Source organism: Vigna unguiculata, chromosome 5 (assembly GCF_004118075.2).
Source record: "Vigna unguiculata cultivar IT97K-499-35 chromosome 5, ASM411807v1, whole genome shotgun sequence".
Classification (NCBI taxonomy): domain Eukaryota; kingdom Viridiplantae; phylum Streptophyta; class Magnoliopsida; order Fabales; family Fabaceae; genus Vigna; species Vigna unguiculata.
This window is the reverse complement of record NC_040283.1, coordinates 37,726,409-37,742,288: the sequence shown is the minus strand read 5'-3', so window position 1 is coordinate 37,742,288 and position 15,880 is coordinate 37,726,409. Positions and strand designations below refer to the sequence as shown.

The following is a 15,880-nucleotide window of genomic DNA, read 5'->3' as shown; positions in this document are numbered from 1 at the left end:
AGTAGTACACATTAGACAAGTCATTCATATATTGATTAAACAAATCTAACAATATACATTAAACAAGCTTTTTCATACACAAATTTGACGAGACTATTAATACACATTAGACGAATATGTTCATTCAATAATTAGATGAATCTTGCAATATACATTAGACGAGTCTATTCATACACTAATTAGACAAGTTTAGTAATACACATGAAATGAGTCTATCCATGCACTAATTATAAAATTTTTTGTGCATAAAACATAAAACATGTAATTTCATACATTAATTAAATGAGTCTAAGAATATGCATTAGGTGAGTCTGTCAATACCCAGATTAAACAAGTCTTATAACACACATAAATGAGTTTGTCCATACACTGATTAAATGAGTCTAGCAATATACACTAGATGAATTTATTTATAAATATATTATACGAGTCTATTAATACATATTAGACAATCTATCCATTCTTTGATTAGACGTGTCACATTAGACGAGTTTGTACATACACATTATATTAGTGTAGCAATACACATTAGATGAGTGTGTCCATATACTAATTAGACGAGTCTAACATTAGATATTAGATGCATTTGTCGATGCACTGATTATACGAGTCTAACAATACACATAAGACCAAAATGTCCATACACTGATTTGTATTTATAACGAATATAGTTTACGTATTTTTGCATAGTCCATTCTTAGTATTCTTAGAGAGTTTACTCTATATGTTTTAACATGTTATATCCTTTGTATTTTTACAAAATCTACTCTTTACATTATATTTAATTTTTACATTGATTATATTCAAAATTTAATTATAAATACTTAAAAATAAGATAATTTTTTTCAAGTCTCCATTTACAAAAGTGGAGATGCGGGGTATCGATCCCCGTACCTCTCGCATGCTAAGCGAGCGCTCTACCATCTGAGCTACATCCCCAACATTAAGAAAATGCACTTTAACTATTAAATCCAAAATTTATGTGTAACAATTTCTGAAATTAACACAAAAGTTTAACATAGTGAGTGCAATTGTATAATAATAATATTTTTTTTTACTTATTTAAGGTTTTGTTTGTTTTTTCTATTTAATTTATTTTCTATAATTTTAATTAAAGTTAAAGCGATTCTATTTGTTAATGGTGTTAAATTGGTTAACAGGAGAATAAAATCAAGACACACTTGTCATTTGATGATTGAAATTTGGGGGAGTGAGATTTTGTAGTTTGACGATTGAGCTTGTGGTGGTGAAATTGTGGTTCTTAGTTTATGCAATTTGGTTGTGTTCCATTGAGTATTAGAGGTGAGTGGGATTTTTTTCTCTCTAAATTTGAGTTTCAATTTTGGTTGTTTTTCTTTTTCAGTTTATGGTGGGATTAAAATATTTTTTTTTAGGTTTTATAATATATTTGATTAGGGTTTACAACCCACAAATTAGTTTGTATGTGTGGTCCCTCAATTGGTTTCAATGTTTGTACGTGTACTGTATAAGTCGGTCAGTCAAATAAGGTCGGTTGGTCAAGTCAACAAGAGCCGATTGGGGAGACTACTTCGAAGAAGACTTTTACAGATGTCATTGACTTGTTGGTTAGAGCATGCCTTTAAGCGATTCAGAAATCGAAGGACTTAACCGTGCAAGAGCACCTTTGGTGAGACGTTAATCTTCTCTATACCATTTGATGACAATTTCTCAACAACCATTTTCCATCAAGTGTAATAGTACATAGTAGTATCAACAAGTGTCGTATGCACAAGGATTTAGCAAGTATATTGTTAGTTTGATTTTTTGGTTTTTTTGACTGATAGAGAGTGCAAGTAAATAAAATAGTAGTAATTAGATAGATTGAGTGGAATATGGGCTATGGATTGATTTCATCTCATCTTCTTCTACTACACCACTACCATCTTGTTTACTTGTTATGCAAATCATTTAATGTCCTAGGAGTACTCTTTCTATGTAGATCTAGGTTTATCCCTGATACACTAGAACCTAAGGACTCCAAACCCCAATGTGATTCCTCAACTCCTGGTAGAATGATTCCTTGCTTTAATGTGCAAGATTCTCTCCTCCAACATTCCCTCTGGCTACTGAATCAACACCAGTACATGTATGATGATTTGATTGGACCTTAGTTTGAGATCATTCTTTCAACTCAATCCCAACCAGTGAAATAGGATGAATCGTCAATTCATCCACACGAGTTGAGACCAACCTTCCAACTCAAATCAAACCCGTGAAATAAGATGAGTAATTAAGTCATCATTAAGCATAAATCAAACCACAAACAATTGAGTGAAAGCAAAGATAAATACCTAAGATGTAGAAGTGAATAGAATCATAATTGATTACATCAAACTTGGGCATGAGGGAGTTTAGCTACTCACAAAATATTACAATGCAATTCCAGCAGCATCTACACATAAGATTTACACTAAAAGAACCTCCCTCGTGACCCTATTTTATCCTAATACTACATTGTGAAGCCTCCACTCAATGGTTAGATTGAAGACCTAAGGTCTTTATTTATTGAAATTTTTGGGTGATGCTCACCCCATTTAACGCCGTTTAGCCAGACTTAACAAAAAAGGCAAACTTGAGACGTTTTAACAAAAAAGGGGACCAATTTAAGACTTTTAAAAATTCAGGTGCTAAGTTGATATTTTGACTCCAAAATGGGGACCAAAGGCATGATTAAACCTTATACTAATTATGTTACTAGACGACATACTTCAAAGTCCTTTAGCGGCTTAATTAACATAAATAGATTAGTAATCAAAATTAAAGTGTGATTGGGTTTAGTCGTAGGGCCATAGGAAAAACTATAAATATAGGTCAAAGGTATGGTTGTTGGAACTTTTGTCACGTATTAATTACAACATTTATTACTTTAATAGATTGATCCTGCTCTGACTTTAACATCGAAATACCTTTAATATATACACCCCAATTGGTTAACGAACAGGAACACCAAATGGAGAGCAAGACAAAAGACTTGAAGAACTTGGAAACTGTTTAAGTAGACGTTCAACTCCTACACCTGAAACATTATGTATTATTAGATTAGTCTATAATATGTGATTTTTGTGTGCATATTCATATTGACAAGGTTGCATATATATATATATATATATATATATATATATATATATATATATATATATATATATATATATTGGTTGAGATGTACAGGAGAATTTTTTCGAAGTTGTAGTTCATTATGGGGTAGTTTGTAAATAATGGTAGACTAAAATATACTAGAAAAGTTATCACATGTCATGTGACCCAAATAAATGAAGCTATTTTGAGGTATTATAGATGCTTAAGAATATGAGGTATGTTACACTGAAAGAGTTGTGGTATTCTATGTATGGGTGTTGTGTGTTGTAAAAAAGGTTGCATCTATTATTTGGTGACAATGGGGCCATTAATATGGTGAACATTGTAAGGCAATTTAGTGAAGTTCACTTGTGTGTGGTATTGTTGTTGACTCTCTTATCCAAGTTACTCACTTTCTGACTTTCTTATGAAAGTTCATTAACATGTATATGTGGATAGACAATTAGATAAAATATACTATATTTTATGTAAAGTATATTTGGAGTCCATCATGGACCAAACGATCCCCTACTAACAACCTCTACAAGAAATAATTGAATGGTATTAACCAAAAACATGAACATCAATCAAGACAAAGCTATCAACACTGTGTCTTGAAGCCTCATGACCAAATCTAAAGAGAGATATAAAGACCTCTCAAACTAAACTATCGTCTGATCCTTCTTTATCCATCTTGGAGATGAGAAAGGAACTTAGGGAATATGAAGAAAGCATGTTGAAGAGTTATCAACCCTAAAAGTATAAAACACGATTATTGAAAGCCACTATAAGCGTTTGAAAATGGAATGAACCTGATTACCTTCCAATATATCCCATATAGCCAATAAAGAAGCCATAACCTATGTGAAAATAGGAAAAAACACAAGAAGATAGTATTATATTATGTTTTAATTCATTTTTAAATTTTTTCGTAAATGTTTAGTGATGGATACTCAGACGATAGTTTTGTACGACAAACTATCGGTTAATGACTTTTGCATCTAATGAAGTGAAAAAAAATAACTTTTTAACTTAATTAATATATTTATTTAAAGTGTTTTAGATACATATTTTCACAATAAATCATTCTAAGCATAAGAATAAAACACAATATAAAGAGGCAACGAGAAAGAAAAATACATAAGGTATTTTTATAATGATTCATTTAACCATGCATATTACATTAAATTCTACATAAATAGATTGAGTTTCACTAAGCATACTAATGTTGATAAATGCAAAAAGAAGTATTCTTTAGGATCGTAGCTACTTCTGACTAATCCCTTAAGTATTGTGTGAACTCAAAACCACTCCTAACTAACCCTTTAAGTATTATTTGAGCTCGTAACCACTCTTAACTAACTCCTTTCAAGTATTCTTTTGATTCACACCCATTTCTAGCTAGCCCTATTCAAGTAGTATTCTTTCAATAAGCCATTCTTGTCTTGGCCAATAATTCTTTCCACAAGCCACTCCTTGCTTAACCAAATATTCTCTCCACAAGTAAGTCAACCAAATAGTTTTTCCACAAGTCACTTTTGGCTTGACCAAGTATTCTTTCATCAAGGAACTTTTGGCTTAATCAAATGTTCTTTGCCAAACAATCACTCCTGGTTAAGATATATCTAAGTCATGATCAACAAATCACAAGGTTCATCACTAGAGATAAATATTGGTTGTTGACTTCTATAAGACTTGTGCACACTCCTCTAGTTTTCTAATTGAGCACGAATAGTTCTCTTTATACAATTGTTTTATGAGTGCGAAAAATTGGGTAGAGTATTCACATTGTACAATGTGACATCTCTCTTTCTTTTTCTTTCTTGAAATACTTTATATAGACTCTGAAGAAAGTAGTTATTGCAAATTTATTTTTGGCTATTGAACAACTTTAAGTATTACGAATGCCCTTCTTACGTTTGATGAGCTTGATGATGAAAGATGCATTACATGCACTCTATGCAACATTAAATATTCTTTTCTTCTTTTACGTCAACTCCCAATAGCTAGATGTCCTTATCTCTTTCTAGACAATTTTATTTTACATAAATTTGTCTAAAGTTCAAAGTTGTACAATGTAGATAATCTTTTCAAAGTTACCAATGCAAGCATTATTTTTTTTTTTAAAAAAGTAGCTTTATCTCTTTAAGAAAGAGATAAATAGATAATTTGATGTGATTTGTGCTTTGAAAAGTAATATTTTTGACAAACGAAAGTTACATAAATTCTCTCTACATAAAATAAGAATATATATATATATATATATATATATATATATATATATATATATATATATATATATATATATATATATATATATATATATATATATATATATATATATATATATATACACGATGTTACCTCAAATCTATATATGCTTATCATATCAACATATTCATGTTTTGTCATATGTAAAATTAAGATTGCACTATATTGTTCGTTTGTGAGACATCACATTTGTGTCTTACATGAATCATGTTTTATTGTTGAGTTGGAGTTATTGTATTGTAGACAAAACATGATCATGCTTTATACTTAATATTTTAACACTTAATCAAAATTATATAAGTATTCAACTTTTATTCTAATCCATTTAATCAATTTTCAGACCGATTGTATTGGTCATAAACTATGTTAAATCAATTTATTAACTTTTTGGTTGAACTAGCAAGTCTCGTTATTACAATTTCAAACTTAAAAACCCTGCAATGAATATATTTACTGACAATAAGATTGAATTTTTCTGCCCCCATCTTTAGAATTTTAAAATAATACAATTTTATCTCTTTTCCATTGTTTCACATCCAAAACATCACAGAAGAACAATAATATATATATATATATATATATATATATATATATATATATATATATATATGCAATTAATTAATTATTCATAGTCGTCGATTAAGAATCATTAATCTTTTTTTTGGTCTCGTAAATCTACAATGAAATGATTAATTAATTAATATATTCATTTATTTTAGTTCTTAAATTAAAAATAAATAAAATTTTAGGGTTACATATAAATACACTCATTACTTATGATTATTTTCTTTAAGTAAAACAACTTTATGCGTGACCTCATGACAAATATAAGTGACCTAACTTGAACCTTCCTTTTAGTATTAATATTCCAACGTCAAGTACTTTATATGATTAGAGTCATTTCAATAAGTTAAATAAGAAAAATATTTATCGATGACTTTTTTTAAGTAATATTATATATTTTTTGTACTAAAACACTAAATATAAGTTTATTTTGAGTTAATATAAATTTTTAAGCTTTTACAAAATAAAATGAAAGTGATAAGTTGACTAGTGTAATTCTTTATACAACCAGACAATAATTATTGGCGTAACTATTTAATGAAAAAATTTAAAATAAAAGTAACTATTATACATTCATAATGGTTAAAGATAAGAGAAACGGATAATCCATAATATATATATATATATATATATATATATATATATATATTTATTGTTTTATGATTTTGGATTAAAAGAGTGGTATGAAATCTTTTATAAATAGACTCATACTTCATTAAATTTAAAGATTTTTTTTTTTACTTCTAAATGTAATTTATTTTATAGATTTCTATAATAAATTAATTTTAATTTAAAAAATGTTTATTTTTTTTATCTCTTAAAATGCCTTAATATAATAGAACATGCATGGGTTTTTTTAGTTATATATATATATATATATATATATATATATATATATATATAGTTGGTAAAACAAAAGAAAATGGTAATTGAAGTTTGGACATGTGGCACCGACATATTTGAATATGGATTGAGATTTGGACTAAACCTAACACTCTTAACATCACCAACTTGCGGTCTTGTGGGACGATATCTAACAAATCACAAACATCTAAACTTCTTTTCATGTGTTATGTCTTAACACACTACATTATCCCAAATTTTATCAAACTTTTCCTTAAATAAATAATCAAAAATTATTTACATCTCATTTATTTTCAAATTTGTTCTCTATTATACACAATCCAAATACAAGTTCTTCTTTTTTCTTCCATTTTTTACCGGTCGGTAATGCAAATTTTTATTCCATATAGTACCCAGACTTCATTTTTTTATTAAAAATAATATAAAAATGTTAAAGGAATTGCATCCGACTTATACTAGTACCATTACTTATCATCTGTGGATTGCAAATTAAAATTCATTTTCACCAAAACCAATTAATAATAATAAAAATTATATAAAAAAAAGTATGCAAAATGTTACGGTGATGCAGGAACGACAAGTGCGGTATACACGTACTGCAGCGCGAAAAAAGATAAAAGCTGTATTAGGGAAACACGTGCATGCTGCATGAACAATACTTTTTTAAACCACTGTTTATTCATCATTGAGTAATGATAATACTTTATTTAAATAATATGACGGTACATAATCATTATAAATATTTTCATTTTCTTTTAATATAAAGATATGTTAATTTTCAGAATCATAATAAATGGTTTAAATGAAAAAAACAATTCTTTTAAAATCACTAATGAAGTAACTTAATTTTTATATATAAATCACAGGTAAATTATTAGACCTGTGTGTAAAAAAAGTTATCTCTCCTTAATGAAACAGAGTTGAAGAAAAATACTCTATCATCTTTTTTGTTTGTATCAAGGAATTATCTTTTATAAAAGCATAAAGACTATCATTTTGTGTGAGTTCGATAATTAAAAAAGTATATTCATCTTTAACCCTTTTTTTCTTTCATGTAATTTGAACTTACCTGGTTAAAGAACACAAGAATCAAGCAACATGGTAGATGTGGTTGATTAGTATATTATATAGTGCATGAGTGGGAGTTGGCACGCACCTGTGGCCCATTGAAGAGATACTGAACAGAGTGAATTGACATGATATTGCAGCTGGAAAAGACGCGCCTTGTCCCTCATTTTATATTGGAATCATAAAAATGCATGTAGTTTTTGGTGAACTCATTCAATGTATTGCATTAGGAACAAACAACTAGTTTGTCAGTTACAGCTTGTGACTATGTGAAAGACAGAGTGAGAGAGAGATCTTCAGATTTAACTCTTCTGGGTTCACTTCTTACAGAGTGACAGCTTCCGGTCTGAGTTTCCTAGATTCCTGACAGGGGTTTAAGGTTGTGGGCACTTCATGTTTGGGAAAAAGTTGTGGCCTTTACTCCCATTGGAGAATGTCTGAATCTGCTAGGCACTGTCGTTAAATTAGAATCAAGGAAAATATTGGGCTTTTAAAGGAACTAGTAAAGTGTCTTTGGAATGTGAGCATGATTTTGCAAATAAGGTTGGTCTGAATAGAGTTCAGAAGGGCTCTCAGGAAGGAAAAGAAAGAGCCTTTTTTTTTTTGTTTGCTTTTTCCTTTTTCATTTTCTCTGGAGAAAGTGAGAGAAACAAGGTCAAGGAAATTTCTTTTCACCATCTTTGTCATATTGGAAATAGTTTTCTTTTTTCTTTCTGGAAGAGTCTTTGATGATGGTTATGGAAGATTTTGACATGCAGTGAGGAGCTAATCACCATGTTCATTTGGGGGCTTTACCAAAGTTTTCTTTGTTAGCAAATGGTATATGTTCAAACCTTGGAGTCAATGAAAAAGAGATTGGAAATTAAAGCTTCCATTTGGGTTCTATTCCTATTCCTTTGATCTGTTGTATCTTTGTATTTGTATGTAAATTAGTAGTCAAGATCACTACTTTGTATTGTCTGTTGAAGAAAGATACTTTAGAATTTCTACTTATGAGTTCTATTTGTATAGTTTTCCAATGAGATCTTTGATGAGACTATGTCTTAAGTCCATTGAAGAAGTTGGCCTGTGACTTTATTAGGCATAGCCATAGCCATATTCAAGGTTTGGTCTGTGATTTGGGTATTTCAAAATGGACAATAATGCACAGGAAACAAGGTCACTGGCCTTGACTCCTACATGGTCTGTTGCTACTGTGTTAACTGTCTTTGTTGCTGTCTCTCTGCTTGTGGAACGCTCCATTCACCGTTTAAGCAATGTAAGTAATAGTTAAACTAGAATCTATGCTGTTTCTTGATGTTAATTTCTCTGGTATTGCAAAAAGTTGTATGGTAAAAGTTGAAATTTTGTTTAACTTTTCATATGCATTTCACTTTTCATTTTTGTTTAAACTTTTGAGCTTGATTCTGTCTTAATCACATACTTGTCTCACTTGTGATTGAAGAACAATCCTTTCATTAATCAAATACTTTGCCTTTGGCATGAATTCTGATGTGTGATTATGTTTTTCTGTGGCTGCAGTGGCTACGGAAAACTAACCGGAAACCTTTGCTTGCAGCTTTAGAGAAGATGAAAGAAGGTGCTGTGCATTAAATTATACTTGTATTGTATTCGTTTCAGATATAAACAACAATTCTTACTAATCAGTTCCCATTATTTTGGAATTCCATCTTCAGAATTGATGTTACTCGGGTTTATATCACTCTTACTAACAGCTACATCACGCATGATAGCTAATATCTGCATTCCATCTAAGTTCTACAACAGTGCTTTTGCTCCATGCACTCGATCACAGATTGATGAACAAATGGAAGAGAATGGCTCTGAAAAGCGTAAATTATGGATGGCTTCTGCTTATCATGTATCTGGGAGGATGTTGAATGGAATAAACAGAAGCACTTGCAAAGAGGCATGAGCAATAATATACCTTACATGTATAAAATTTGACTATCACTTGCTTTTACTGCTCTAAATCATTGTAGTTAATTTGCAACTTTGTTATCATGGTCAGGGTTATGAACCATTTGTTTCGTATGAAGGTCTAGAGCAGCTGCACAGGTTCATTTTTGTCATGGCAGTAACTCATATATCTTACAGTTGCCTAACTATGTTGTTGGCCATTGTGAAGGTGAGTTATTGTTTTCTGTTTATAGATTAAGAATGTCTGCCAAATACTTGTCACTGTTTCAAAAAAATGGTTAGTGTAAATTTTCTTCAAAATGCGCTTGGGTTTTCACAATGATTTTTCTAGTTCTTTACCATGCTTAAAACCTTGAACAAATTGGGATGATGTTATAAAATACTTTGAGAGATTTCTAATAAGTTTTGATAAATGATGGATGGACTTTACGATACCAGCATAATTGAGATATCAAGTTCATAATGATGTCTAACATGATTTTATTTGGAAATAAGTTTTGATACGATGTACATTACATTTATGTTGTCAGAAAAGGACTATTATTCAAACAAAGTAAAAGTACGGAGATTGGTCCTATGAAAATTAACTAAGTAATCCATGGAAAAGATTTGTGCATTTTTCTTATAAAGTAAAAAATATCATTTGGGATTTTGTTTGACATAATAACAATAGTAGTTCAAACCAGATTCACAGTTGGAGAGTGTGGGAAGATGAGGCTCACATGGATCGGCGTGATTCATTATCTGGTAAGCACATTGCCCTTTGAATGAAAACTATTTCTATGTTTTTAGTTGTATGATTGATATACAAACTTAAAAAACTATTTTTATAATGCATCTCTTCTCTGAGTTATGTAGTCAATGCAGATAACACAATCTGTTATATAATCAAAATCCAAAAGCATTTGTGTATGACCTCTCCTAATTCACTTCACTGATCCTGTTTAGTAGGCTTTTAGGAGAGTTCATTGACAGAAAATATGTGTTCATGAAGTGCATATTGTAACCATATTTTGAATTTGATTTTTCAATTCTTTTGTTTCAACAGAAATTACAAGAGAGTTGACTATGAGAAGGCAATCAACCTTTGTCAAGTCTCATGTATCAAATCCATTGTTCAAAAACAGTTCCCTTATTTGGGTGGTAACTACATATATCTCCCTTTGCTTTCTTGTTTCCAATTGGTTTCATTTCATTATTGTTTTTTTAGCATTCCCCTCTTTAGTTTCTTAAATTTATTTGAAGAAATTAGGAAGATATCACGAATGTTTAAAATCATAATATGCAGAAAAGAGTAGATTTTTCAGCTTTTGATCAAATTGTACCGTGTACCCTCTACTACTAAATTTATATATCATTTTGATCATCTAATTCTATGTAAATTCCGGTTTCATTTTGAAGCATTTACTCAGTATAACTGCATATCTATCTAATTTTATTTTAAATAAGCTGCAGACATGTTTTTTTCGACAATTTGCACATTCTGTGGTTCGTGCTGATTATCTTACACTTCGCAAAGGCTTCATCATGGTACGCAGTATTGCAATAAAATTTGTGTTTTGTATGGATGCTTTTTATTCACAAGCTATCTAATGTGGTTCTCATCTCACAAAACTATTTTGTGAATGTAAACTACTTAACTATGTTTTCATTCTTCATGGCAGAATCACCACCTTTCATTAAAGTATGATTTCCACAGCTACATGGTTCGGTCTATGGAAGAGGAATTCCAAAGGATAGTTGGTGTGAGGTTAGAAATAGTCGAGATTCAGCAGACAGTTTCATGATTTTATCTTCAAACACCAATTTCTGTTATTTAAGTATTATAACATCTCTAGTGTAGTGCACTCTTATGTGCATTCCCATTATCTTAAATTTCCAAGATGACCTGTTTTAATTGTAAATATTCATTTACTTGTATTTAGTGTTTTAAGAGGTAGTTAAATTTTCTATGCTATAGTCATTGCAAATTGTTGGAAATTGACTAGTGATAAGACCAGTTTACAGTATATAAGTAGGTGCAAACCTCACCTTACAAGCTGGTTTTGTAAGGTTAAGTTAGACTTACAATGCACTCCATAACATAGTATCAGAACCATGAGTTAAAACCTATCCTAGTGAAATTATCTTCGACTTCTTACAAGTTGGTTTTGTAAGATTAAGTTAGGTTTAAAATCTACTTCTTAACATGATATTGGTTGAAAATTATCTTGGACTTAATCTTTTTAGATTTTTATTGCTTTAGTTTTTCAGCTTATTGTCTTTAAAATCTCTTGCAGTGGCCCACTCTGGGGATTTGTTGTTGGCTTCATGCTTTTCAACATTAAAGGTATAGCCTATTAAAAGCAATCTAGGAGAAAATCAGTTTATAATTCCTTGATTTTAACATGCTTCTTCACCGTCCCTTAAAAAAATCTCTTATGCTTATACTTTCAGTCCCTTTTCTCTGTAAGATTCACTGAAGCATTGTGGCCAAGTCAATCTTGGTTTTGCATACTGTTGAATCTTACATATGGTCATTTTTTCGGGTGGTTTATGCAGGATCTAACCTATATTTCTGGATAGCTATCATTCCTGTATCTGTAAGTTACTTCGCTATTTCCTTTTAGATATCCTAATTTAGTTGAGTAAATTATTGATGATATTCAACAATGCATTCATTATGTTTCATGAACAGCTTGTGCTATTGGTGGGAACAAAGCTACAGCATGTCATTGCAACCTTGGCATTGGAGAATGCTGGAATTGCAGGGTTCTTCCCAGAAGCAAAGTTGAGGCCTCGTGATGAACTCTTCTGGTTTAATAAGCCTGAACTATTGTTGTCCTTGATCCATTTCATTCTCTTCCAGGTTGGCCATGGTTCGTCTACATCTTATGCCATGTTTTCTTACTTAAGTTTCTTATTTTAGTATTAACTTATGATTCGTATTCTTTTTGACAGAATGCTTTTGAGCTGGCTTCATTCTTTTGGTTCTGGGTACTTCCTTGTCCATTTTACAACCTAGAATTACACATGGACCAATAGGAATCATGTTGTTTTAAGGTTGAATTATTAAAAAGTTGTCACATTACCCAAAATTTTAAGCAAGATTCAGTTTTAGGGAGTTATAGTGAAAAAAATAAGATACAGCTATATATTTGTGTTACTGAATCATAATACAGATTGCAACTTTGAGTTTTTGCATTTGACTAAACTAGCAAAATGTGTTTTTTGACTACAGTGGCAGTTCGGATATGATTCTTGCTTTATTAGGAATCACCTTCTCCTGTATTTAAGGCTAATATTGGGGTATGCAGAAATCAACTTTTTCCCCTTATTCAGGATTTTACATATGCAATGCTCGTGTAAACTAATTCAATAAAGAATTAACATGCCATTAATATAAAATAACTACTTGGCATGGACGTTATTCAACTATTTAATGTAAAATGTCAGCATTGGATATTTACTGGTTTAGTTTACACAAGACAAATCAACATGCACCTTACATTTCAACTTTGCAGCTTTGCAGGACAGTTTCTTTGTAGCTATAGCACCTTGCCACTATATGCACTTGTTACACAGGTAGGTTAACCCCAGTTAGAAAAAGGAAAATGTAATAATATCTTACTATGGATTTGTTTAATTCTCTTCTCATCTTTTGGTTTTAAAAGTTGTTTTCTAGAGTAATTCCACACTACTCAAAAATCAATTTCTCATCCAAAGGCAAGGGAATTTTAGCTAGAATTCCCATGTCCACCAGTTTTATAAGTGGATGCCGACTTCACCTTACAAATCGGTTGTGTGGGATTGAATTAAGTTTATAGTTTACTTTTTAACAGATTTGAAAATTGTTTCTTAAACTTGTGATTTAAAATCCAAAGAACAGAAACAAATAGATGTTTTCTCATCTTATACTACTTTTCTATTAATTACACCAGCTGATACTTGTTGGAAATCCAAATGTAAATCTAAGTTTCATATTAAGTAAAGATAAGAAAGTTGAACACCATATAAAGATAAAAACCCTTAAATTTATTGTCTTAAAGTTTTTTGTTGAAGACGATATCAATCTCTTATGTGTGAGTTGGGCTCATGTGTCATTGGTGTTATATCTCTGCCAGTTGTTTAGCCAGTTGTTTGTATAGCTTTGTTTTGAAAACTAATAACAATTTTTTGAAACTGTAAATCACACACTCTATATCTGACAAGTTTTCAGTGTTTAATAGCTTTTCAATGTTTATGTCAGATGGGAACAAATTACAAGGCAGCATTAATCCCACAGAGGATAAGAGAAACAATTCATGGATGGGGTAAGGCAGCAAGGAAGAAGAGAAAACATGGTCTGTTCCCTGATGACTCCACCATTCATACAGACACAAGCACTGTGTTGTCTATTGAAGAAGATGATCAATTAATTGATGCCCCTGAAGTAGAATTGCAACCAGTGCCAGCTGTTACATCTACCCCTTCTCCCATTGCTAATGAAACTTCAAGTAGGGCTGCCACACCCCTCCTAAGACCCTCTGCTTCAATATCTTCAGCACATAGCAGTTCTAAAGCTGAAGTAACTTTAAGATGCTCCTCTATGCCAAGTGGCAGATAAAATATCTGCAATGGAGGAAAATGAAAAAGGTTAACTGATATATTGATGAAGATAGTATGATAATTAAAGATGTATAAGATGATTACTAGTTCAATTAAGAAAAGCTTTACAAGGTAATAGTGCTAATTTATGTGGAATAACTATAGAATATGAGTGACTTTTGTTGGTATCATGCAGTAACACAATTTCTTTTTGGATTTGACTTTATGTAAATTGTTAAAGTTGATTATACATTAAAGAAAATGGATGTCAATGCAGTTTGCAGAAAACTCCTTTGTGATATTGATGCACAGTTTATGAGAGTCTTTATTATACAAACTGCATAATTGGATCCTTACTATGTTACATGAAGGAATTGATGTCATTTTTCAGATGCTGTTATATGTGTTTGATCTTTGCAAATGATTTCATAACAAATATTTTTTACGAAATATTTGAGATGAGTGGTTTACAATGTGTTCATATATATAAAAGTAGTTTACACATATTATGTATTGCCTTATATCATTATATAATTTATGTTTAATTATTTAAAAATAATTTAGAAATGAATTTTTTTTAAAACATTATTTAAATATATGTATAATCATATGTCGCTTTATAATTAATATTTAATTATTTAAAAATATTATAGAAACCACAAACTTTAAGAAATAAGTTATCATGTTTGCAGTGTTGTTGATCTACAATTCCTATTTGGTAATTACTTCATGGACCCTGTCATTTTATTACCTGCACCCTATCACTTTTCCTATACGAAAATTTATTTTCCGAAACACAATAAATACTTTTAGATTTTTTTTTAAACCAATCACTCCTCCTTTTATAAAAAGTATTTTCTAAAAGATTTTAATGAAGTAAGAGATGAAATTTGATGGACTAAAGAAGGGAAAAAATGCACAAAAAAACAAACTCATTTGGGAAAACTTTTTCCAAAATGCATTTCATACATTTTGAAAAGTTCTATCCGAAATATTTTTGATGTATGAATATTTTAGAAACCTCATTCTATGGTTTCTGAAAAGTTGTTTCCAAAAAATTCATTCTAGAAAATTTATTCCAAAAATTCTGAAAAGTTTGTTTGGAAAAGTATCCTAAAGCCACTTTTTTGGATGGTAAAATGGTCATTTTGAAACTTTGAAGGGGCGCACGAAGAAATTGTGGGGTGCAGGAAGTACAAGCCTCCATTTCTTGCATAGGTCTTGGAACACTCGAGCCAAAACTGTTTTTATATAGACTTCTTTATTAGGTGTTATTATGAAAGTTATATGGCAACAAGGAACAAGATATGTTTTAATATATAATCATACATTATCGAGTAGAAATATATCTAAGGAAAGTTGCATCCTATGTTCCTATTTTTATTTTTTTTTTACTTTTGGCTTTCTCCTCCTTTTCATTGGTTTAAATGTAATAGTATGGTGCATTTATTTTTCGTATATTTTACTTATGAGTTTAATGGTGTGATTCCTCTAGAATGGCTGGAATAGCACTAACATTGAAACTCAAGAA

General features: G+C 30.4%; 1 protein-coding gene and 1 non-coding gene across 3 annotated transcripts; one reads left to right on the top strand and one right to left on the bottom strand.

Moving 5' to 3' along the window:
• Positions 1 to 866: 866 nt before the first annotated feature.
• On the bottom strand, positions 867 to 939 carry TRNAA-AGC. The gene has a single exon. It is a non-coding gene; the product is annotated as a tRNA-Ala (tRNA).
• A 7,063-nt stretch (positions 940 to 8,002) lies between these two features.
• LOC114185756 (MLO-like protein 11) lies at positions 8,003 to 14,637 on the top strand. 2 transcript variants are annotated; one of them, XM_028073657.1, is made up of 15 exons: positions 8,003 to 9,121; positions 9,385 to 9,442; positions 9,540 to 9,772; positions 9,875 to 9,991; positions 10,470 to 10,530; positions 10,832 to 10,926; positions 11,233 to 11,313; positions 11,448 to 11,533; positions 12,063 to 12,112; positions 12,325 to 12,365; positions 12,461 to 12,631; positions 12,724 to 12,759; positions 13,004 to 13,071; positions 13,287 to 13,347; positions 14,012 to 14,637. In XM_028073657.1, the coding sequence occupies exons 1-15, from the start codon at positions 8,996 to 8,998 to the stop codon at positions 14,366 to 14,368; spliced, it is 1,641 nt and encodes a 546-aa protein (XP_027929458.1). In that variant the 5' UTR covers positions 8,003 to 8,995; the 3' UTR covers positions 14,369 to 14,637. The 2 variants fall into 2 exon arrangements, with proteins under 2 accessions (XP_027929458.1, XP_027929459.1); XM_028073658.1 differs by having other exon boundaries at positions 8,008 to 9,121; positions 11,239 to 11,313.
• The last annotated feature ends 1,243 nt before the right edge of the window (positions 14,638 to 15,880 follow it).